The sequence below is a fragment of the Gymnoscopelus microlampas genome (assembly GCF_963454915.1).
Source record: "Gymnoscopelus microlampas genome assembly, chromosome: 12".
NCBI classification, from domain to species: domain Eukaryota; kingdom Metazoa; phylum Chordata; class Actinopteri; order Myctophiformes; family Myctophidae; genus Gymnoscopelus; species Gymnoscopelus microlampas.
The window spans coordinates 15,355,525-15,381,740 of NC_139949.1; the positions used below are offsets into that span (position 1 = coordinate 15,355,525).

General features: G+C 42.6%; 1 protein-coding gene across 5 annotated transcripts in view; it reads right to left on the reverse strand.

The window, feature by feature from the left end:
* LOC311056666 (actin filament-associated protein 1-like 1) overlaps positions 1-26,216 on the reverse strand; it is a 45,156-nt gene that overhangs the window by 9,936 nt on the left and 9,004 nt on the right. For 2 of the 5 annotated variants that reach the window (XM_084073463.1, XM_084073461.1), the window contains exons 1-13: positions 24,240-24,509; positions 22,843-22,971; positions 18,419-18,499; positions 18,076-18,164; positions 16,535-16,652; positions 16,239-16,334; positions 14,585-14,790; positions 13,879-14,058; positions 11,102-11,194; positions 10,448-10,568; positions 5,665-5,826; positions 1,283-1,497; positions 639-784 (exon numbers count right to left, since the gene is read on the reverse strand). In XM_084073463.1, coding sequence (XP_083929589.1) covers positions 639-784; positions 1,283-1,497; positions 5,665-5,826; positions 10,448-10,568; positions 11,102-11,194; positions 13,879-14,058; positions 14,585-14,790; positions 16,239-16,334; positions 16,535-16,652; positions 18,076-18,164; positions 18,419-18,499; positions 22,843-22,971; positions 24,240-24,261 — 1,658 coding nt within the window. In that variant the 5' untranslated portion in view covers positions 24,262-24,509. Of the gene's footprint in view, positions 1-638; positions 785-1,282; positions 1,498-5,664; positions 5,827-10,447; positions 10,569-11,101; positions 11,195-13,878; positions 14,059-14,584; positions 14,791-16,238; positions 16,335-16,534; positions 16,653-18,075; positions 18,165-18,418; positions 18,500-22,842; positions 22,972-24,239; positions 24,510-26,216 lie in introns of those variants that run through there. The other 3 variants (XM_084073462.1, XM_084073464.1, XM_084073465.1) reach the window with 3 other exon arrangements.

A 26,216-nucleotide genomic window follows, 5' to 3' on the forward strand; every position in this document is an offset into this window, starting at 1 on the left:
ATAAGTGTTTCAGAATAAAACATTTTAGATTTAGAAGATTGATTTTTGATTAGATTTTTTGATTTTTTTTTTTTGTAGAATCGACCTTAGGTCTTAATAGTTATAACCGATATATTATAACTCTATGGTTATAACCACTTGAACCCTAGCATCCCTATTCTGGGGGTGAGCATTCGGCGAAGTGATTTGGTGTAGAGGGAAATTCTTGGGAATTTTGTACAGACAGAGCCCTAGGGAACCCCAGGCAACGCAGGATTTCTCTATCTGTCAGGGCCAGTACAAACAAAACATTGGTACAGTGTGTTACAAGCAGAGGCATTGCGTGTGGGTTTTCTTCTTGCCAAAGAGAGTTTGCAGCCCCCATGTCCCTGGTTGGGCTTATTACAAAGCAGAACAGTGTCTCCAATCAACTCAAAGATTGAGAAAAAGAAAAACACAGTCATTTAACTTACATGTCCAATAATGTTTAATGTGTATGACAGTGGTTCTCAACCTTTTCAGGGCGCGACCCCCCAAAATAATCATATTTGAACTGGGGACCCCCAATTTTTTTTTATCCGTTCCACAGTTAAATATTGTGAAAATAGACAGACAGACAGACAGACAGACAGACAGACAGACAGACATGTGTGACTCACAGGAAGGAGTTCCTGGCAGCATGTTTTATATCAGTGAGAGTGTCCACGTCAATGTAGTCGTAATGGAGCTCCTCGGGCAGGGTGGCGCTGCCCGACTCGGCTAACAATACACCCAACCAGCGACCCATATCCTCTGAACAGCTGGCCTGGTGGAGACACACACACACACACACACACACACACACACACACACACACACGCACACACACACACACACACACACACACACACACACACACACACACACACACACACACACACATGTTATGTTTGCGCGGGTATTGCGCTCTGAAAATAGCAGATCTACAAGCTCACAATGCGTTGTGCTGCGACGCGTTGTGAGCTTGTAAATGCCAGTCTGTGAGAACAATGTTATGTTTGCGCTCTGAAAATAACAGATATACAAGCTCACAGCGCGTTACTTCGTGCCACGCTGCGAGCTTGTACATCTGCTGTTTTTGAATATTTAAAAAAGAGTATTGGAACATTTTGCATAAACTTGATTTTTTTTAACACAAATCTTCTCTTCCGGGGGTCCCTGGCACAAAACATTTTCAGATGGGGGTCCGCGCCCAAATATATATCAATTTAGGGGTCCAGTTGGCAGGAAAAAGACTGAGAACCCCTGCTGTGATGTAGCCTACCTCCAAAGCCACCAGTTCGTTCCCTCCCTGCAGGATGCGGAAGGCAAACGGGTGTTTGGGTCCCAGGCCCCCGGGCACCACCTCTGCCCCTCCGAGGGGCACCGAAATAACCGGGGGCCGCTGGTCCCTGGGGTCCCTCTGCAGGTAGAGGGTCTTACTGTGCACCGCACACCATCGATCCCTCCAGGACCCGCTGACACACACACTCAAGTAGCCTGTGGACACACAGGACAGGAAGGGACAATGATGTCAGTGCAGGCAAGTTTAAACACATTGACCCTGGTGTCCCCTATTCTGCAGTGACGTAAAGTGACAAAGTACATTTACTCAAGTACTGTACTTAAAGTACAATTTTGAGGTACTTTTGCTTTACTGGAGTATTTCCAATTTTCAATACTTTGACTTCTACTCCGCTACACCTCAGAGGCAAATGTTGTGCTTTTACTCCACTACAATTATTTGAAAAGTTTAGTTACTAGTTACTATATATAAATGATTACATTATAAAACATACATTAACTACTTTAGCCCTATTTTATACCTTGGCTATTTGAAAATAGCCGATCTACAAGCTCACAACGCGTTGCATCGCGACACGTTGTGAGCTTGTAGATCTGCCATTTTCAAACATTTTAGTACTTTTACTTTTGGTACTTTAAGTACATTTTGATACCAATACTTTTGTACTTTTACTAATTTTTAAAAAAAAATCCAGACTTTTACTTGTAACAGAGTACTTATACATTGCAGTATTGACACTTTTACTTAAGTAAAATATTTGAGTACTTTTTCCACCACTGTTATTTTGTGCAATTTTTTTTTTTTTAATCTGAGCTCTACATCAGGCATCATAACGCAACATGTTGTGAGCTTGAAGATCAGCTCATGGGGCTTACAGTACTGTATTTGGTTAAAGTCTTCTATGGCCATAGTTCATTTAAAACCAGGAACTGCAGTCGTCATGATTTAGAGCACTTTCATTTCTTGTCAGTTCTGGGACTTTTCCACTTCCTGAATGATGTGATTTCAAACAGCATTGCTCCCTACAGGCTATACATTTGGACTGCTGTGTAGCATGAAATACATGGATCGTAAACTGAAATGATCTTTGAGGATATACTGTACATAGTGAACAAGGAGAGGCCACACACACACCCACTCCCTGTGGTCAGAGTAACAATATCTCTCAACACACCACAACATAGAGGACTGGCACATGAACTTTATTCCCACCCCGATCTCCACACCCGGTGTCTGTTACTGTGGGACACACTCAGAAGAAAAATGGTGCACAGTTGTAGCTGTCTATATGTTGCATTCATTTTCCACTGATCTTGTGCAGACTTGAACAATAGCGTCTCTATTATGGGGTGAACATTCGGCAATCTACAAGCTCACAGCAATGTGATGTGTTGCGAAGCGTTGTGAGCTTGAAGGTCAGCTATTTTTTGGCATAAATGGAAATTTTAGCAGAGCTCAGGTCCCTGAGGGACCACGTCAACTAAGTCTATAGGGTTTAAGTTGTTAAATCAAGATTTTGAAATAGTTTAATCATTAAACTTTAACATACGTATACAGTATGGCTGGCCATACTAATGCAAAAACGTACCACTATGCACTACATTTTGAAACAGTTTAATCATTAAACTTTAATGTACGCATACAGTATGACTGGCCATATTAGTGCAAAAACGTACCTCTATGCACAAGATCTTGAAATAGTTTAATCATTCAACTGGCCTGACCTGCATATTGTATTGACACACTGTTGAGTGTTGTTGTCCTTTGTCTGGACATACATATCCCATGTATATTTGGGCTATTTATTTTTGCACAGCAATTCGGTGGAAAATCATTTGTTGTTAAACAGGCTTTATATAAATAACATTGACTCACTGTATACAGATCCTCAACATTTCCTTGTTGCATGTAATGCCTGCATAGTGTATTATGCTGTATCTATGCCCACTCTGCTGTTTACAGAAGATCGTTGTCTGCTCTAATTTTGTCTTCTTCCTTCTATTGTTGCTAATATCTAAATATTGACGACGGAAATGACTTCACTTCCCTTCGGGGATCATTCAAGTTGAATCTGAACGTATCCCTTATCTTATCTTAAAACTACCTAACACATGTTAATGAATTAAACAAACAAACTGCTAGAACAGGTGCTTTTGTCGTCTAATGTCTAATCACCTTTGCCTTACATGGCTTACAAAAGTTGTATTAGTTTTATTTCTCATTTTCCAAATGGACAAGTTTACACAATGGAGGGATATTCATTGTGTTGAAGCAGGAACCATTGTGTAAACACCCATTGTCCCAAAACTCCAAATCAATAACCCGCATAATAATAGTGTCATTCAAAAACAAAGTGAACTTGTACCTCAACCTGGTAAAGTAGACCATTTGGGGTTCAGTGAGGAAACTATATGAAATATGGATGTGATTAATTTGAGACTAATGTGTTCTTAACCACTAAACCCACTATACTTAGTAAACTTGACCCGAGTTGGCTCTGTACTTGGTCTGTTCCTTCTTCCCTCCAACCAAATCTCTCCGGAAATAGCAGATCTACAAGCTCACAACGCGCCGCAACACAACACGTTATGAGCTTGTATCTGCTATTTTGGGCTAATCTTTCCCCCAGAATAGGCAAACTAGGGTTCAATGTGTTCATTCTTGAGACATTGATACTTCTAAAGCTTTCTGTGTAATTGTCGGTATCATATTGTAGGTCACAAACTGTGTATTTTGTTTATGTTCCAGTGTGTTGACTCTGTGTAGAGCTAGAGTAAGAGGCCATTTTTAGAGTTTGCTGTTTGAGTGTACTGTTTATTCTGTTTGTTCAAACAAAGATAAGGACATGTTTGACACATGCACTTACTGTTGTTATGACCTCATAAGTAGGCCAATCACAGCTCACGTTTGTACGCATAACACGAGACACCCACTTAAATGGTCTTAGAAAGCGCCTCAAAATGACACGCTGGGGCGAACTCACTGACACACCGTCATTGACACAATGCTGGGCTGAATTCTCTTCAAAGCTTTCAATAAAACTTTGACTCATCATGCTTTCACTCTTGTGGAATTTTTTGGTGGGTGTAGCAAGCTCACACAAGTTAATAGTAAACTTCCATGACACACTTCCAACCGGAGTCACCTCAGCTAAACATGTACAGACTACACAGTATGTGTTGTTTGGAGATGTGGAGAATAGCTGCCACCATCATGTCATGTGCTAACATGTCTGTGCTACTGTAAATGTCAGGGGAGCCGTGTTTTGTGTTGAACGCAAAGAAAGAACCAAATCCTATATTAAAATTGGCTACTGGGCGGACCACAGCCATGTCACTATGACTCAGACATAACCATAAACAAACCAGATACACCCCCCAGCAAGCACAGTCAGGACCCGGACCAATCAGTGACGTCTCGATTGGGGCTAGATCAAGTCAAACCAAGACAAGTCAGATCTGGCCCAGATTATCACCTGATTTCAACAAACCACAAAAACGTCACTTCCAGGACGTCATCTAAACACATTTCTCATCACCCAAAATTGCTGTCCAAATGTCCATAATAATGTCCCGGTGATGACGTCCTGTAAATGACGTAAAGATCATCCCCATATGGGCTGTGATCTGGCCTAGTCCTGAACGTCACCGGGGTGATGACCGGGCGTCATCATGGCGTCATTGTGCTTGCTGGGCCATATATAGGCATGTCACTATGACTCAGACATAACCATAAACAAACCTGATACGCCCATACAGTAGGTGTCACACAAACAGAATGCGATGCGTTTTGTTGATATAACACGTTTTTTCATATAGAGTCCCATCCACAAATCCACCATTTAACTTACACAAGCCACATTATCAAAACCATTGGTGTGTGCCGCTTTCTGTTTGTGTGACATGCATGATGCAAAGGTTTTGAAAGTGAAACTGGTCAAAGTCACTAGGCTACTGTATATAGGCATATCACCTGAACCTCTAGTAAACTAAAAGAGCACAATATTCCTATGTTTAAAGCCACAATCCACAACTTTTATGTCCTACCCATGATACATTTCTACCACACTGACCAGGGGAGAATATATAGCTATTCTTCGGTTGACCGGTATCCCCCAGGGGTCTCCACTTGGTTCATTACTTTTTTCAATCTACTCTAAGCTCAGATTGGTTATAATACTATTTTACTCACTGAAATAAGTTACGGATTGCAGCTTCACGTTTTGCTTTGTTCGCAGAAAACATCTTGAAACCCCCCACGTTTGTTTGGGGGAAACGCAGTGTGAAGCCAACCTAATAAACAAACAAACTCTCAATCAATCAGCCCGTCAAAGCGGCTACTAATCACGTTGTTGACCTCACCGCAGCGGGGGTTGTCCTGGTGGGTGGAGGAGGAGGAGGACGGGGGGTCTCCCGGCAAGGGGGGCTTTCGTTTGGAGAAGCTGATAATGCGGTTAATCTTCTTCCCCGCTGCTCTGCTCATGGACCCTGTCAGCTCCGAGAACGCCCCGCGTTTCCCCCTGTCTGGAAGACAAATGGAGCCCAGTCAGACAGAGCTGCAGAGGATGGGACAGTGAAGGAGCACTTTGACAGACACTAGGGCAACTTTTTCAGCTGAGACCCAAAGTATAAATGTGTGTCTCCCCGGGACCTAAAAGTACAAAAATACATTATGAATTAACCACTTAAAGACGGGGTGCCGTGATTTTCAGTGATTTCCCCCCCCCTAAAACATAATCATCAGGTATTATGGTTATACTAGGAGAAAGATTTTTTTCAAAAAAGTGTACAGAAATTGTTAAAATTATGTTTTTATGTGGACACGCCTCCAGTTCATTAAGTATACCTGGTTCTCACCTTAGCACCTCCTCCACCACCTTAGCACCACCCACCTGTCCTAGTCCCTCCTCCTCCTCTTGCCCACCACACCTGTTGTGTTATGATAATGAGGGGGAGGGTATGTTTTTACTATGTCACTAAAGCGCTGTTTTTCTATTGGCACGTTTGACCCTCAAGGTTTCAGCCTCCAAGTAGAAACTCAAAATAGTCAGAGAAGACATGAAACACCATAAAAACACCACCAGGGGGCTTAACCTATCAACCTCATAGACACATGAAAAACAGAAAAAGTGCAAAACCATGGCACCACCTCTTTAAGCCCTATTTAATAGTGAAAATAGCTGCTCTACCAGCTCACATTTCCAACAAGTTTTTCACAATTATATTCTTCTTCTTATTTATTTATTTTTGTTGAAACGTTCTGAAATTCTTTATAAAAATCTTTTGGATTGGAACAATTGTGGATAATTTTTTGGTGGACACTTTTAAAAAAATCTTTTGAAATATTATTTTTTTAAATGTAGAAGAAAAGGCAATATTTAATTGTGACCCATAAAAATACGTCTGCGACCCAAACATGGGTCCCGACCCAGTGTTTGGGAAACACTGCTCTAAGGCTGGGTGATATGGACAAAATCAAAAATCACAATAGTTTTGAACAAATACCTCAATATTGATATTGTGACGATAATATAATTATTGTGTGTATGATGTACAAGTTCACAGATCTACAAGCTTACAATAAAATATATATATTATATATATATATATATATATATATATATATATATATATATATATATATATATATATATATATATATATATATACTAGAGTTTCGGGGGGCTACGCCCCCCTCAACCCCAGCCGCGCACGGGGCCCAGCGTGGCCGCGTGTATATTGGGGATGGAGGTGAGTGTTAGGCGTGCAACAGGCGGGGGGGGAGGTAGCAGTGTGTGCTGTGGAGGCTGTTGCTAACTTGCTATGAGGCAGAGAGGGAGGTAAAGAGTAGACAGCGTGGCGACGTGCACAGGGGAGCGGATAGTGTGGCTGTAAGTACAGGAAGAAGTAGAGGCAGCGTGTGTAGACATTGTAGTGACCTGAATGGAGCGTGGTGGTGGAGAAGAGACGCAGCAATGCAGAACTGTTGTTGCGCGTTGGCGACGTGTTGGTGAGCGTTGGCGGCGTAGAAGCATGTGTGTGTGTGAGTGTGTGTGTGTGGAGAAGGGACGTTGTGCCGACTGTATGCAGTGGCGTGGTGGTGAGGAAGAGGGGGTGGAGGGAGGGGTGTTGGTGTTGCCAGGTGAGCGTGTTGTAAGCGCGGCGGGCGCGAGTTTCAGCGAGGTGTAAGTGAGGCATGTAGGGAGAGAATGTAATAGTTATGCAGGGGGTCCGCGGTCAGCCCGCTGGTGGCCGGACCCCCTGTAAGTGTAGGGGCGCGTGGGGACCCCCGTAGAAGAGGGAGGGGCCCTTGGGATGGGTGTTGTTTGTTTGATGTAGGTGGTTGCTTCTTTCTGGCGCTGGCTGTGCAAACCTGGCAACCCAGCGCATGCTGGCGGTGGCGTTACACCAGAAATGGTTCCTGGAGAAAATGGTGACCAAAAAAACATTTTGGAAAAAAAGGAAAAAAAAAACGCACCGGCTGCCTGCTGTTGTGGTGATTAGGTCGTGCGCACGGTAAACGGTACGAAGCTGCCTCCCCTTCCGTTTTGTCCGACATTTGGTGAGTAGAATTAATTATGTTGCGCGGTGGAAAAGGTGTAGTGAGCAATGAGATGTCCCCTACGCGACGCGTAAATTCAGCGCGGCCGCCGTGGCGAGTCAGTTGGCGACATGTGGTCTGGCGGTGCGTTGTTTAGTCGATAACAGAGCTGTGGGGTGTCCTCACCGAGGGTGCGGAAGTCGGTCGCCATTTATATAGTTATATATATATATATATATATATAGCAAGGCTTAAGTGATTAAACACTTTCCATACCATATCATGATATCACAATATCCAAAATCGCAGAGGATATCTAGTCTCATATCACGATGTTGATATAATAACGATATATTACCCAACCTTAGTTTACACCATAAAGCCAACAACATAGAAAGTGGGGATATGTTGAAACGTGGGCAATTCAGCAATGCATTTTTTTTTATTGCAGTACAGTATCTATCTAAAGGAACTGACTCCTGTGTGGCAGATGGTTAAAGCAAAAACCTGTGATCTGAAATGGATTGTGTTTGTAAAACCATTTTTTCCCCACTTGATTTACAACACAGAGAGCCGAGCACATTTACTATAAATGGTCAATGGTCTACATTTCTATAGCAGCTTCATCCTAAGTGCTTTACAATGTGCGTTTTATTTCCCCATTCACACACAGATGGCAGAGGAAACGATGCAAGGAAAGGAGCAGTTACTGTGTCTTGCTCAAGGACACCTCCATACAAAGCCAGGAAGAGTCAGGGATCGAACCGAGACTGCCTAGTGAAACTTCCGCTTCCCAAAGGGCCACTTAACCTCCTGACAAAAATTATAATATTTTCTATAAATGACTTGAAATGGCAAAAAGAATGACAATACACAACTTTCAATGAACAATGTCATACCAATTGGTTTTGAAGAAGAAAAAAGAAACAAAATGCTATGCAAACAAAATTGCGTAGCGACTGCGCGAACCAGGTGCTGCAACGCTCTGCCCTCTGACCTTCCTGTGATGTCACTGGGAGACAATGGCAGGAAGAGGACAGGAAGGATGTCATATCAGCTAGCGCCTCATTTCCTGTCTCTCTGTCCTTCTCTCTCTCATGTCTCCCTGGGTTCAGAGCCTCTGGGCCAGTAAACAGTTTAGAACAACAATGATGTTTCCTTTTGGCCTATATTCATAACTCCCCTCACTGAATCCACAGACACACACTTCTCTCTCCTATATCAACAGGATAATAGTTAGTAGTAGTTGTATCCGTAACCTGATAATATTTACTCTTACTGCTACCACTGTTACTATTACTACAACTTCTAGAACATGTAGTACTACTGTATATACAGTTTTAATGTTTTCACCCTTTTTATCTGTCTGTCTGTTATGTGGCCAAATATCTCAATACATAATGTGTGGATTCACATGTTATTTGGAAGAGAAGAAATGATTACATTTTGATGGTAACTTCCATTGTCAGTGAGTGGCATAATGGAAAGCTCAAGTGAAAGTCACTGAAGGTTACATCCTGCATAAAATATCTATCTAGTACAGGAAGTAGGCGACTGCAGTTTTCCATAGATGCAAAGTTCAACTTTTTCATATAATAAATGTATGCTACAGTATAATAGACGACCCTGTGTCCTTTACACTGTGTAACTGTCACTGACTGACATAATGATCTTCCAACTTTCATAAAATATCAAATTACTTACTGCAATAGGGCTGTGACAATTACAAATTTAAGTTAATGATTAATTGTCACTCAAATAATTGCGATTAACGTAATTGTGTTTGCCATTGAACATCGGAACATTATGAATAAAAGAAAATGTTTCCATTTTAGGCTTCGTAATAAAACATTGTACAGGGCAGATATGACAAATCACTTAAATATACAAAGACATTATTGACATATTTAATCATTTTATACATGTAAAAACTGCAGAAATAGCTGATCCACAAGTCATGAAGTGACGCGCTGTAAGCTTGTAGATCAGCTATTTCTGTTGTTGTTTAATATTTGAAAATGTGTGGACATTTTTCAACATGGAAACGATTATAGCGATTATGCAAAGATAATTACTATTAGACGATTATGTAATAATTGTGACAGGCCTATACTGATGTAAAACTGTGATGATGTAATATTTTCCTCACCAATTTCAGTTTGCCTTTTCTTGTATGTTTGTCTTTGTAAAAATACCAACTTCAGGTCTGGCTGGTCTGCTATCTATACTGAGCGCTTTCTATTTACTGCTTCTACTATCACTGGTGCTGCTCCTGCTACTACAGTTACTACTGCTGTTACAACTACCTCTATTACTGCTAGCTACTACCACTAAGGTAAGATAAATCATAAGATATAGAAACCTTTTATCGATCCCCAGAGGGAAATTCAAGTGTCATAGCAGTGACAGCAGCAAAGTTAAAACACCAAGGGAGATAGTTGTGGGCTGGAGTCTCGCACCGAAAATAGCCGTGATGCATTGTGAGCTTGTATATCTGCTATTTTCGGTGCAAGACACCATACGCAACCAAGTATAAATGAGACTTTTAAAAGTCTAAAACAAAAGATGAAAGTAGATGAGCACAGGTTGCGATGGTACACATACTCAGCGTGTCAGTGCCGTCCCGTCCGGCTGTCTGTCCCTGTGTGTGTCCAGTGGACAGACTGTCCCCTGTGGGCCCGCTGTCCGAGTCAGACGCCGGCCTGTCAGGAACCAGGAACACCTGCTGCAGATCAACACTGCGTTAGAGAGGTCACAAGTGCACACACGCACACACACGCACACGCACATGCACGCACACACACACGCAAACTCAAATTCACGCGCACACGCACACGTACACTCACACGCACACTCAAACTCACGCGCACACTCAAACTCACACGCACACTCAAACTCACACGCACACTCACACGCACACGCACACTCAAACTCACGCGCACACTCAAACTCACACGCACACTCAAACTCACACGCACACTCACACGCACACGTACACTCACACGCACACGCACACTCACACGCACACGCACACTCAAACTCACGCGCACACTCAAACTCACGCGCACACTCAAACTCACGCGCACACTCAAACTCACACGTACACTCACGTGCACACACACGCACACGCACACTCAAACTCACGCGCACACTCAAACTCACACGCACACGTACACTCACGTGCACACACACGCACACGCACACTCAAACTCAAACTCACACGCACACGTACACTCACGCACACACACACACACACACCTTGTCCAGTTCCATCTTCCTCTGTATGATAGGAGAGGGAGCTCCTTCCACTCCATCAGTACTGCTGGCCTGGCTGCCCACCTCCTGGACCACCTGCACACACACACACGCACACGCACACACACACACACACACACACACACACACACACACACACACACACACACACACACACACACACACATACATAAGCCTCACTACCACATGTTGTGTGTGCGTGTGTGTGCGTGTGCGTGTGTGTGTGTGTGTGTGTGTGTGTGTGTGTGTGTGTGTGTGTGTGTGTGCGTGCGTGCGTGCGTGCGTGCGTGCGTGCGTGCCTGCGTGCGTGCGTGCGTGCGTGCGTGCGTGTCGCCCGCATAAAAGGAAGAAAAAACAACCTGAACCAGAATAATGGCGCTCTCTGTCCATTAATCAGGGAAAGCTAATACTTGAGTCTGAAGGTCGACCGTATTTGTTTTCTCAGGCCTCTATCCCTCAGAGTGTTGGTGTGAATGTACTGTACCAGGATCACACCTAAAACTGTAATCTGGAATGTACAGTATTAAAGTTTTTTCCAGCCAGGCACAGATCCCTTGGCTCTGACTTCACTGATATGAAACCATTCATCAGGGCTGCATGCTGGCATGAGAATGTGTATATACTGTACTGCACACTCTGTGTGAGTGTACTCCATGTGTGCGAGTTCATTCATTTGTTCATACCGGGTTGGGTACATACATTGTGGAATGTAATATTACTATCCTCTGTGTACTGTGCATCTTCATCGTGTGCAATAATATAATGTAATGACCTACTTTCACTGCTACACCAAGCCACTTACAATAGCATTAGTGGTCAAGCAAACAGTATATCTATCTAAATAACATAAGTGAACGAGTAACCAACACATCTGCATAGCAAGCTAGGATCTATAAATAACTAAGCGGCAAGCACAGATACTGTACAAGGAATGAGGAGTTCTAGGGGGTGAGGTAGAGTTTAGAGGTGAGTTTTTAGACTGCAGTGAAAAATTAGTGAGTCTGCAGTTTACAGCTATTTTGAGTAAATAAGTTGTAAATAATTTAGATGTTACTATAGCATTCAGTGTGATCGATCCACATACCTTACAAGACAAATGTCTTTGTTAGGTATTACATTCTGATTCTGCTGTTTGACCAATAACAGTTTCCTGTGAATGTGTGACTCGCTGATTAAATGTTTTCATCACAAAATCCTCCCGGGAGGCATTCGGTTTTAATTTGCATAAGCTTCATGAAATGAAGTGTATGTAGTAAAATAATCTTCAATTGCTATGCAATGACGCAGCAGAGATTGTATGCTCTGTTTTGAAATCATCCTTCATTGCTGTCTGGTAGTACAAACCTTGTATCTCCATATTTCATTGTTTTATGTTTTTTGCTGCCCGACATCGTCAACAGTGTGAGCTTGTAGTTCTGCTATTCTCTCTACTTTTGAAAAAATAAACTAAATACTATGGTGAAAGTACAGGTGGTTAAGTCCGTCTGTATGTTTTATAGCTATTTAACCAACGGAAAGAATTAATCAGAGCTCGTTGTGACTAAATAATAACTACTACTGGATCCTCTGGAAAACAGGTTATCTATATATACAATTTGAATCCTGCGCCATGTCGGTTGTCAGTATGTACGTTGTAACGTTGTATGTAGCCAGTGTGACGTCATATGACATCACGGTCGTGACATCACGATGAGACACGCCAGTGTGACGTAATCTCACGACAGCATGACATCACATCCTACCTATAAATAGGTAGGATGCACCAGTTCGGCGGCTTCCATCCTCAACACAACCCACGCCGACGACCCTTTACACAAATAAACTGCTAACTTCATCTCCTGCGATTTCAACTATCTTTTCACATTGTACACCACTGCACACTCCCCACAGGTCTGCCATACCAGGTCTGAGTAATCACAAAGTGGGTTTTGGTCATTGGAGAGGTGATGCACGTCACCTCTTTCTGAAGTGGGTACTTTCAAAGCCTGCCGTGGATTTAGGAGAGCACAAAACTCTCTCTCACACTGTGAGGTGCCTGTAAGGTGGCACTGCAAAGTGAACGACGCGTCACGCTAGACGTTCGGGCCGCGTAGCGGCCCGAACTTCTAGTTTTTTACATTTCCTGAAAAGTAACGATTTTGGACGTATAAAGTATCCACCCGACAACGACGTCATGTTCTCCAGCCCCAACCCTCTCCACAGCAGTGGTGGGAAGTACATTTACTTAAGTACTGCACTTAAGTACAATTTTGAGGTATTTGTTACTTTACTGGAGTATTTCTAATTTGCAGTACTTTTACTTCTACTCGCTACATCTCAGAGGCAAATATTGTACTTTTTACTCCACTACAATTATATGAAAACTTTAGTTACTAGTTACTTTGTAGATTTGGATTATTATTAGAAAACGCATTAACCACTTCAGCCCTATATACATTTTGGCCATTTGAAAATAGCAGATCTACATTAGATCTGCCATTTTCAAAAGATTTTTTATACATTTTGAACTTCTGAAATGGAACATTCTGCAAAATGAGTACTTTTACTTTCGGTACTTTAAGTATATTTCAATACTTTTGTACTTTTACTCAAGTATGTTTTTAATTCCGGACTTTTACTTGTAACAGAGCATTTCTACATTGCAGTATTGATACTTTTACTTAAGTAAAACATGCGAGTACTTTTACCACCACTGCTCCCCATACTCTCTCCCCTCTCCATGCTGACAGTACAGTAAGTACAGTAAGTACAGTAAGTACCTTGAGCCAGCGCTGGGCCTGCTCTTTGCTCTGTACGGCCAGCACCAGAGCCTCCCCGCCGGGCAGAGAGAAGCGCAGCTCGTGCCTCTTCTTCTTGCCCTCCTTGGGGACGTAGATGACATTGCACAGGTTCAGCGGCAGCTCTGTGTGAGGCGTGGGGTCTTTGATGCTCTTATAGCACTGTACAGTAATATGAGAGAGAGAGAGAGAGAGAGAGAGAGAGAGAGAGAGAGAGAGAGAGAGAGAGAGAGAGAGAGAGAGAGAGAGAGAGAGAGAGAGTGGGGGAGAGAGAGAAAAAGAAGTGGAGAGAGACAGAGAGAGAGAGAGAGAGAGAGAGAGAGAGAGAGAGAGAGAGAGAGAGAGTTTTATTGTCACAGGTGTAAATATTTCTTTTCATACAAGATCCATCATTTGTATTTTTCAGGAAAGGGTGGAAAAATATAATTTAGTTTTTGTTGCATTCATAAGCCAATAATTTGATGACCAGTGGACCGGTAGGCAGCGGTTCCGGAGGGTAGGAGACACAAAGGAGACTCTTTGTGTCTCCTACCGGAACCGCTGCCGGTCATCAAATTATTGTCTTATAAGAATGCGACAAAAACATCATTTTGGGGGTGAACTATCCCTTTAAATACCAGCCACTTTTAGCCACTGTTCTAAAGAATATCACAAATACAAAATACAAATAAAACGTATATCCCGCTACCTGCAGCTTGTTGTCACGGACGACCGTCAGCTGCTTAGCCCATTGGCCGAAGCGTTTCTTGCGAAGCAGGAAGGCGCAGATGCGGCAGTCTTTGACCGGTCCGTTTGAGCTCTCCTCTGAGGCCCATCTTCTTCGTAGCTTCTTGGCCTCCTCCTCGTCTTCCTCATAAGACTCGTAGGAGCTGCTCAGGGCGTCCGAGTCGTTGTCTAGGAGATGAACGTGACAACACGTTAACAAGCAAGTTTAGATCCACCCATGAATCTATTTATATCCACCCAGTGGTGGAAAAAGTACTCACATTTTTCACTTAAAGTTATACTAGGTAACTTTTTCAACAAAACTAAAGTTAAATTGTATATCTTTTGTGAGTGGCAAATGTTTCACAACACCCACCCCATGAATTTCACCCCCGAAAGCCTTTTCTATTATAATTTCTATTGAAAAGGTGGCTCGGTGAGCCTTTCCCGCGAAAATGACGTCATCCGGCCAGAAAACTGAAAGGGAAATGCACCGGTTTCCTGTTTGGCCAGGAACTACCGCACCGGTTTCCTGTTTGGCCAGGAACTACCGCGCTATAAACAAAAAGGAATCTCACGCTGTTTTTAAGAGATTGTAGGATTTGAAGATCGAAAAACAACAGAAAAAGAAAACACAGCTCACGTTAACTAAAGCTCCACTGGCTAAGAGAAACGATCCACAGATAGTATAAAACAATTAAAAGAACGCTTTTTGAAACGCTTCCGTCTTCTGGTAAAAACAAATGGAATTCTAGGTAACGGAGGAATAAACGAACGGCCTGCAGTGACGGTAATGACCAGCAGAGGCTGCTAAAAATCATTATTTGTGGACCTGCATTGTATTACTTTAAGTAAAAGTATCGATACTGAAATGTAGAAATACTACTGTTACAAGTAAAAGTCCGGAATTCAAATTTACTTGAGTAAAAGCACAAAAATATTGGCATCAAAATGTACTTAAAGTACCAAAAGTAAAAGTACTCACTATGCAGAATGTCCCATTTCACAAGTGTGCACAAGTTTTCAAAGAAATATTTTGAAAATAGCAGATCTACAAGCTCACAATGCGTCGCATCGCGACGCATTGTGAGCTTGCAGATCGGCTCTTTTCAAAAGGCCGAAATGTACAGTATATAGGGCTGAAGTGGGTAATGTTTGTTTTTTAATAATAATCAAAATCTACAATAAATAAAACTAAATAAATAACTAAAGCGTAGAGGTAAAAGTACAGAAAATTGGAAATACTATAATAATAAAATAAAAATACCTTAAGTACAGTACTTGAGTAAATATACTTAGTTACTTTACACCACTGTATCCATCCATCTATCATTCAGTTCATTCATCATGTACTCATCACCCATTCATCTGTCTACGAATCCATCCCGCCCTTCAATGCATTTATCCATTCATCCATCCATTCATATCCCTCCCTACCATACTACCCTTTCATCCATCTACAGTATCCATCATATAGCAGTTGTTCAGTACAGTAAACATGACGGAGGCAGACAGACAGGCAGACAGACAGACAGGCAGGCAGGCAGACAGACAGACAGACAGACAGACAGACAGACAGACAGACAGACAGACAGACAGACAGACAGACAGACAGACAGACAGACAGACAGACGTACAGGAGTTTTTAGGAGGACCGTTGAGCCTGGTGCTGGGGTAGTTACTTTCTGCATCCTCATAGTAGGAGTCCTCCACTGAGTTACTAGTACTACAACCTACAGGAGAGGAGAGGAGAGGTTTTACTGTACCTACATTTACATTTACATTTTGTGATTAATAAAGTATTCAATCAATCAATCAGTCAATATCTGTATCTGTGTGTGTGTGTGTGTGTGTGTGTGTGTGTGTGTGTGTGTGTGTGTGTGTGTGTGTGTGTGTGTGTGTGTGTGTGTGTGTGTGTGTGTGTGAGACTAACTATGCATGGTGGTACTGAAGTACTGAGGGGTGGAGCCAGGGTCCAGGGGGACCGCCTCCTCATAGTAATCGTCAGGAAGGGGCGTGATCGGCACGGGAGGGGGTGTGTCCGTAGGTGTCTGGGGAACCAACCAATCACAACCACAGGTCAAACCCAACAGTTCAAACAGGCAGTTAATGTTATATGATTAACTTCTGCAAGCCGAAGAATGAATAAGAAAATATAAATACAACATTATTCCTTTTAGATATATTCATTACGATTTCAACACAACATGATTAAAGTTTTCTAAAATAGTAAAAAATAGCAGATCTTCAGTACAAGCATAAAACGGGGCGGTTCAATTCACAAGATTCTTCACTCTTGGACAGAGAAAACAGCCAGTATTTCTAAGATGGCAGACCATGTCTGGACAATTTCAAAGTTGTTATTCACTTCTTTGACAACTTGTGGTCACTTGAAGACTCACAGTTCCTTGCTGTGACTTCTCCTCTGAGTCCACAGGTCAATAAGGTCATGCTTCTAATCGGTCTCGCCCAACCTAACTCAAATATTCTATATGCTTGCGTGCCAGATATAAAATGTATAAGGTTCATCTATCTCAAAAATAAAAACACAATGGGAAACAGATCTGTATCACAGTTTTTCTGAGGTTGAATGGAAACAAATCCATGTGTGCCAAACATGCACTTATTCAGTTAAACTACTACATTGCACATACTGGACAAAATCAAGACTGAGTAAAATGTACAAAGACAGCTGCAACCTGCGAGCGTTGTAAGGCTGCTCCAGCAACACACATTCAGTATGTTCTGGCAATGCTCCAGCCTGTCATGTTTCTTGTCCAATATTATTTAAAGCCTTCTCGGAAATGTTTGAAACACACATAGAACCGTGCCCACTGATCGCAGTCTTTGGACTTGCAAGGACTAATAATCACCTAAACAAAATAACACTAGATGCCATGGCGTTCACAACCCTGCAAGACGCATAATACTCTAATTAGAATGGAAAAAATCCACACCGCCATCACACTTAAGATGGATCAAATATATAATGTACTTCCTTAAGCTTGAAAAAAATCGAATTCGCCCTAAGAGGTCAAAAATACCTATTTTATGTTTCCTGGAACCCCTTTCTGAATTACTTGAAAAATATAAATATTCCCCTCGATCAATAGAATGAAAGCGTTCCTTGTTTACTATCCATCTTGTGTGCTGGTGGCGAGGGCTAAACATTTCTTTAGTTCTCCCTATCTTATCTATTATAACATCCGTCTCTGTTACTATGGGAGCAAGCACGCAGCTTATATTTAGGGCATATACAGGTTTCTACGGTTGCTAAGCAAGAAACTCATAGGCCATGAGTTTAACAGGTCTACTGCATAATATATGAAACTCATAGGTCATGAAACTCATAGGTCAAGAAACTCATAGGTCAAGAAACTCATAGGTCATGAGTTTAATAGGTCTAGGCCTACTGCATAATATATGAACTGTAATTATTTGTACTGTGACTGACTGAAAGATAGACAGACTTACAGATTTATTCAGGTGAGTTTTCTCTTCCTCCTCTTTCTGCTGTTCTTTCTGCTCTACGGGGGACGCACTGAGCATGTGCAGATCACAGTCTGGTGTAGCAAGAAAGACAGTTAGTCACCTTCACCATCATCATCATCACCATCATCATCATCATCATCATCATGAACTGAGATGAGAAAAGATCAGATAGCTATTATATTTAGTCATGGCGATAATTATTCTGTGTGATTATACGTTTATTTCCGCCCACAAATAAGGAATCTCTGTCTAAAGCTGGTGGGAGAGAGCCTCTCATTACGTGGCTCTACACTCCTCTGTGATTGTCTATTGATTTATTGCTCACCGAAGTCCTCAAACAGCGACTCCACGAAGCTGGTGCCGTTGCTGTACAGACAGCTGTTCATGTAGACGTCGGAGCCGTTCCCTGGAAGAGAATTGAGAGGAGTGAAACATAAAAAAAAACACTTAAACCCCTGTACTGTAGTCTCAGAGATCTGGACTTGAGTTACAACCAGTGTTGATTTTGACAGCAAATTGTGATTTAGTTTTAGTCATAGTCTTTTGAACAAAATTCCATTTAGTTTTAGTCATATTCTGGATCTCGTCTCCATTCGTCCCTCACCAACATTTTAGTCCAGTTTTTATTTGTTGACGAAATTGTCAATATATAGTTAGTTAGATAGTTTTAGTCATCATAGTTTAGTTTTTATTTCATTCTGTCAGTGAAAAAAGGTAGTCGACGAACATTTTTCGTCATAGTTTTAGTCAACGAAATTGACACTGTTTACAACTGCACTTTCCGTCCACTTTTTCCGTCTACACACCGAATCTCTCCGCCCCAAAAATAGCCGAGTTACAAGCTCACCATGCTTGTGAGCTTGTAGATCGGCTATTTTTGGTTAATGTTCCCCCCAAGAACATGGTTAACAGCCATAAATCACATCTCTCTCTCTCTCTCAAGTTGTTGCAACAGCGGTCAGACAGACCCAGAGAACAGCTTTATCAGCACCACTGAGACCTTCTGGACATTCTGTAGTCCAGTGATTCTAAACCTTCATTTCAAGGGCCCCCAGTTTGACATGAGTTATGTAACAGACTCCTGTGTGTGTGTGTGTGTGTGTGTGTGTGTGTGTGTGTGTGTGTGTGTGTGTGTGTGTGTGTGTGTGTGTGTGTGTGTGTGTGTGTGTGTGCGTGCGCGTGCGCGTGCGTGTGCGCGTGCGTGTGTGTATACATATTCTACTGAGGGTAGATTGTCTATGTACATTTTGAAAAATGTTATACCTGTTAATATACTGTTAATATAGTGTTAGTGCACTTTGACTACGCATATCTAGAGATGTTAGTTAAACGTTCTTTCACCACTGTCAGGTAATAAGAAGCGGCTAACTAGCTCCTCATGCATTGAAGGAGGCATGAGCTCAGTTCTGGGCTCTCCCTAGGCTGGCAGAGGGAGAGTAGCGCCCAGGATTACATAGGCAATTGGCACTGGGTGAAAAAATGGGTTACAAAATCGTGGGATAAAAATGTAAGATTCTTTCACCATGCTAATTCCCGGGCAGTCCAAGTGCTGAGGGCCAAGCAAGATTTCTGTGGTGTACCCGGTACACGTTTCCTAATCCATCTGTAATGACCCAATTAGCCTTGCAAACCCAAGTATCACCTTCATTCGTGAAATCACATTTTGCAAATTGTGTTCTAGTTAAATCCTTGTTTATATTTGTGGCTTACTGGTTTTGGGGCAATTGAACGTTTGAAATGTAGAACATTGCTTGAACTCGTTATGGTTCGTTCAAAAGAGGGGACTCTTATCATGGTCTTTAGACTGAGCTCTGTTTGTACAGAGAAACTGTTGTGATTCCTGCCCTGAGCTGGTGTTTTCAGTTAGGTCAGCTGTGCCATGAGGGCTTACCGGTATGTCAGACAGCAAAACACACACAAGCCTCTCTCTAGCACAGGGAATATGGCTAATTACAGCCGTGCAACTTAATGTGTGTGATTGCCAACACTCCATTGCCACAACTAGCCAGAAAGACTTTCTGAATCGGCTTTTGTTTTATGCATTGTAAGAAAACCACAATTTACTGCAGGGTCTTTTGACCTTAAATTAAACAGTAAATAATATCCCGACAGTGGTTCAGTTGCTTGTTAGCAGGGGTGGAAAAAGTACTCAAATGTTTACTTAAGTAAAAGTATCAATACCGCAATGTAGAAGTACTCTGATACAAGTAAAAGTCACAAATTCAAAATGTACTTGAGTAAAAGTACAAAACTATTGGTACTGTATATGGTATTGGTATTTTTGAAAATAGCAGATCTACAAGCTCACTTGTTTTCAAATAATTGCAGTGGAGTAAAAGTACAATATTTGCCTAAAAAAGCACCTCACAGTTGCACTTAAGTACAGTACTTGAGTAAATGTACTTAGTTACTCTACACCACTGCTTGTTAGATTTTTTTAAATTTAGAGTATGCATTCATCCCAAAGGGAAATTCCTCTTTCTTTTCCTGTCGTTCCCTCCATGTGGAGGTCTGGGTTTGGATCCAGCCACAGAACACCACTCCTGGGAGCTTGCTGGGGATTTGCTGCTTGTTCAAGAACACACAGTCATTTTACCTTTGTCCTTCCTCTAAGTCCACTAATTATAATCTTACAGCATGTTATCCTCTCACATCCATGATTATATCCTCCCCTTCATCCGTATGCAGCAGAGATAAACAAGGATCTACCACGTTTAGCCCTGGGCTTTGTCTTGTGTGCTGGAGGCCACTGTTGGTCACATATCATGATTAGAATCACAACCAACTTCATTTCCCCTGTGCACACAAATATGCTAGGAACTTGAAGATACGCACACATTCTGGAAGGGAAAATCCCTTAGTGGATGACTTTAACCACTTTCGACATGTCCTCATTTTGGACATAAGGGCATAGCAGTGGTGGCCATTTTGTGGTGTCAAGTATAGAAAACCCATACATTTTTCACATAGAGATTTCCGAAAATATTTATATAAACAATTTTAAGCCTGAAACCAAGCCATCCAGGCACCTGGTGAATCATGACCATAGAACATTTGATTCTGTGTCAAAAAAAAATTGAAAACCGCAAAAAAATTGAATTTATTCAATATAGTATATAATATAATTCAATATTCAAATATTCTTTGAAAACGAATGGGTTTTCTATCTGTGGCACCACAAAATGGCTGCCACGGCTATGCCCAATATAGGCAATATAAGACAATGTAATCGGGAAAAATAAAAAAAGAATAAGAATGTTTCACACATTTTCTAATAATCAAATGTCTTTCTGTTTGTGTTAGATTGTTTCATTTATTTTATCTACTGGTTTTACAAAGAAGGAGCAGGTTCTGCAAAAACAGGTCATATTGTGTGTCCTGATATTTTCCCAATATATTTCTCATTTATTCCAAAAATGTTAGGAGCTCAACAGACTTTTTTTCCCCCTCAAAAGAATTAGCAAAGATGTAGCACAGCTTCCCCGTCCTGGTTATGACACTGTGCCAGACCTAAACCTGACCTAAGACTAAATCAAAGACTCACATCTATTAAGTGTATTTGCAGCTAGTTGGCAAGTGTTGGTTTTAGAATTGGCTTTTCAATAAGAGAGCCAATATTGGTTGACAGCATGAGTGTTTCTCAAGCCATTTTGCCTGGCTCAGAAGTACATCAGAGGCGATTAACTGTCATGTGGTGTGAACTTAAAACAAAATCGCTGGCCTTATGAGAGTATTTCACATCAAAACTATTCACATTGACCTCATTCAGACAGATTGATGCCTTTATTCGCAGAGACAAATCTACAAATCTAAAAATGGTGTTGCTTTATCGTCACATAATAGAGTTCTGTGTGGATGTACTCAAACAACAGTTGTAAGGACAAGTGTAAGGACTTTTAGTGTAAGGGTTTTGCCGTGTAATGGAACTGAATTATCACACCTGTACCCTTCTTACCGCCTTCTCTCTCTCTCCCCGCCTGGAGCACTTTTTTTGATTGCTGTACTGCATGTATGTAAGAATGTTATATGAACATATTGTATAGTGTGTGAAGACGAAGGGGCCAGCTTCCGAGTTGTAAATTGAGTCTATATAGGAAAAGACAGTTCATATGAATGGCCTGTAGTCTCGCTGTTTTACCCCTGCTGGTGTCAGAAGTAATGAAGCTCCATTCGAGCGGATGGGTTTTTGCGGAACTTCTGATTTTATTACCTTAATAAACATTGTCATAAATACTATATGCTTCCAGTCGCTAGTTTAAAGTCTTCTCTCAATCCCCATGATATGCGTTAATTTATGTTAAAATGTATGATAAAGTAGGGTATGCTTGCTATAGGAGGGGCGTGGCTACCTTATGATGATTTGACTGACAAGCTACACAACCAATAGCATTCATTCCCCACCCCCGCTCTGGTCCCAACCAATAGCATTCATTTCCGAGTGCATAGGATATAGAAAGACGGCGGATTTGAAATAGTTGAAAAACAGGCTTCATTTTACGGTCTGTAGAGGCTATGGGCGTAACGATGTCCATACTTTTTACTGTCTATGGTGAAGACACAGGTCTTGGGATAGCATTGTTTACCCCATTAAGACCTGGAAAGCATCTGTGTCACTATTTTGAAAAATCGTGAAAATTATTTTTTCATATTTTTTTCCGATTTTTTTTTCGGATTTAGAATTTTTTTAGACGCGGCCTCAGGTCTTAATGGGTTAAATAAAGGTTTTTAAAGTATCTCCATCCTCTCTACCTTTGGGCTGCAGTGTCTCCAGGAGGTTGCGTACAGAGGCCATCTTGTCTGCGGTGGCAGGGCTGACCGCCTCCAGCTCCAGCATCTTCAACAGAACACCAAGCTCATTCACCAGACGCTCCATCGCTGCTGAATGACCAGAAGAAACACATGAGGATATTAGGGGACAAAAAGCTACACACAGAACATTTACAATACATTACTTATGTCAAAGCAGGTCGGGCTTCAGTGTCGTGCTCAAGGGCCCTAGGTTTTAGTGATTTGTTCACATATATTTTTTAAATCTATTAGAAAAGTAATCGAAAGAGTAATCGCTGAGAAAATAATTGATTGTTGCAGCCTTAGTTTGCTCCTCAAATGCAGTAGTGGAAACAAACAAAACATATTAGGTACAGTGCAAGTGATTAAGAAAATATAAACTTCTGATATCTAACTATATAAATGGCGAGCAACTTCCGCACCCTCGGTGGTGACACCCCACAGCTCTGTTATCGGATAAACAACGCACCGCCAGACCACATGTCGCCTACTGACTCGCCACGGCGGCCGCACTGAATTTACGCCTCGCGTAGGGGACATCTCACTGTTCACTACACCTTTTCCACCGCGCAACATAATTAATTCTACTCACCAAATGTCGGACAAAACGGAAGGGGAGGCAGCTTCGTACCGTTTACCGTGCGCACGACCTCATCACCACAACAGCAGGCAGCCGCTGCGGGGTTTTTTTCCTTTTTTTCCAAACTTTTTTTTTGGTCACCATTTTCTCCAGGCACCATTTCTGGTGTAACGTCGGGTGTTTCTTTTCACCAGCCAATCACCTTTCACGTTGCCACGTCCGTTGCCACGTCGCGCTGACGTACGCTAAACAAGCGCTGCCGTGCGCACAATGCAAACGAGCCCAAAGGCGCGCAAAAATAAGCCCACCATTGCTTAGACACAAAGTCAGACCTGGCAACGCAGCCTACGCCAATCATGTGTGAGAGATCTACAAGCTATGGGGCAGAGACGCCACCGTATCTTAGCAACAACTACAGCGCTCACTCTCATTGGTCGTGTCACGCTAAGAGCAGTCTCCAGACAATGGCATCGCAGACAGCTTGCTGTTACTGCTGTAGCCATCACAGGCAGTTGCAGCACGACGGACAGGGCGCTGTGATAGCTGCCATGTCGCTAACGCTAACCTGGTTGTCATGCCTGCAGCGGCTGTGCAATCACTTTGTCAACAATGCACGTTCGTGTGGTGAATGTCTATATTGCTGCTCAGTTCGTCCATTGTAGATGGTGTATGTTTGTGTGTGTCTTCTGGAGAACTATGTAGCTCCACAGCAACTACAGTAACTAACGTAATGGCAGGACCGCCCCGTGCAACCCCCCCCCCAAATACACGTACTCACAACAACACCAGGCGGCCGCCATCTTGCAGAAAGGGCTGCCATTCGCCAGCTTTCAGAAAAACAAGCAACCACCTTCATATTTTTTTTTTTTTTTTTTTTTTTTTCCTTTTGGAAATTTTCATCCCACGATTTCCGCGCGGACCACCAGGGGGTCCGCGGACCCCCTGGTGGTCCGCGAAACATACAAAATATAATTTCTTCTACTTATTTTTCATCATTTTGTAACTTTTACATTACACTTTCTTACAATTTTTTTTTTTTTTTTCCCTTTTTGCAAATGTTACTTACACAATTTGTCTACCCCCATATACACACGCCCACGCGGGCCCCGTGCGCGTACATGCCTCTAACAGCCATAATCCCCATCTATACTGCCCACTCTGTGCTGCCGCTACACGGATACAGACACAGGGACACGGAGGGACCAACAAACGCAAAGCCCCGTGCGCGGCTGGGGTTGAGGGGGGCGTAGCCCCCCGAAACTCTAGTATATAGATAAATGATGAACTATCACTCTGTTATGGATATTCATTCAATCCACGTGTGACAATGGAGCAGCATATTGAACATGTGAATGGAAGATAAGACTCCTCCAGCTGTTTCAGGGGTCAGCCCTCACATGACCTCCCCCTAGCCACCCTGCCACGCTGAGGCAACACAATCACATGCTAATGTTTCAAATGTCCAGTCCCGCATGCCACACACACACACACACACACACACACACACACACACACACACACACACACACACACACACACACACACACACACACACACACACACACACACACACACACACACACAGATTGTCCAAGGCGTGTGGCCAGTTAGTAAGAGGCATGCAGTGAGTTTGGAGCTCAGCTTACTGCCTGTTGCAGCAGCTGAATGGGGAGACAGATATTTCACATTATCTTATCCCTCACACCACTCTGCCTCTCTCTCTCTCTCTCTCTCTCTCTCTCTCTCTCTCTCTCTCTCTCTCTCTCTCTCTCTCTCTCTCTCTCTCTCTCTCTCCTTAAAACCAAAAAACTCACTGCACACTTTCTTTGAGCAATAACAGTTTTTCTTTCTCAACACGGTGAGATCCTGTGTGTGTGTGTGTGTGTGTGTGTGTGTGTGTGTGTGTGTGTGTGTGTGTGTGTGTGTGTGTGTGTGTGTGTGTGTGTGTGTGTGTGTGTGTGTCTGTTCCAGTGACCTTGACACTCCTACAGCCTGTGACACACTCACACACATCCTGCTTGCTCAGAGCTGACAAAGAGAGGGGGAAGGGGTGGGTGAGAGACAGAGAAGGGAGTTAGAGAGAGAGAGAGAGAGAGAGAGAGAGAGAGAGAGAGAGAGAGAGAGAGAGAGAGAGAGAGAGAGAGAGAGAGAAATAGATGGGGGATAGCGGAAACTGAGCCAGAACTAAAAGAGGAAAAATCTGCAGTTCTACTACTGTGCGTTTCCAAATAAAAAGGTCCTCACCACTTTATTTGTAGATTAATTAATTAAATAAGTTAGAACCGTGGAGCAGGTCTTTCATAAAAAAGTTGTCGGTTCGAAACCCCAATAAAATCTGGACCCCAATAAAATCTGCTTACTTTCACTTGACAGAGGGAGGTTCACCCACTCAATCTCCCCCGGAGAACAGGCGCCCCTACCAACCAGTAGGGGTCGCTAGTGCAGTGACAAGGACACAATCGCCTGCAGGCTTCCTACACACAAACACTGCCAACTGTGTTTGTTGGAGCGTCCGGCCAGGCCGGAGGCACCGCAGCCGGGAATTGAACCAGGGTCTCTGGAGGGCGAGTGTTTATCTCTACGACACGGGATGCCCCACATTTCCTCTCTTTCAACAACTCTGGAGATGTCGTACAAGAAGAAAGCACTTCATGCGAGAGAGACAGGAAACCCAGGGCAGAGAGAGAGGGGAGACACGCAAGATGTGGCGGGAGTTGGATTCAAACTCAGGTCCTCGCGACTCACAACACAAGGA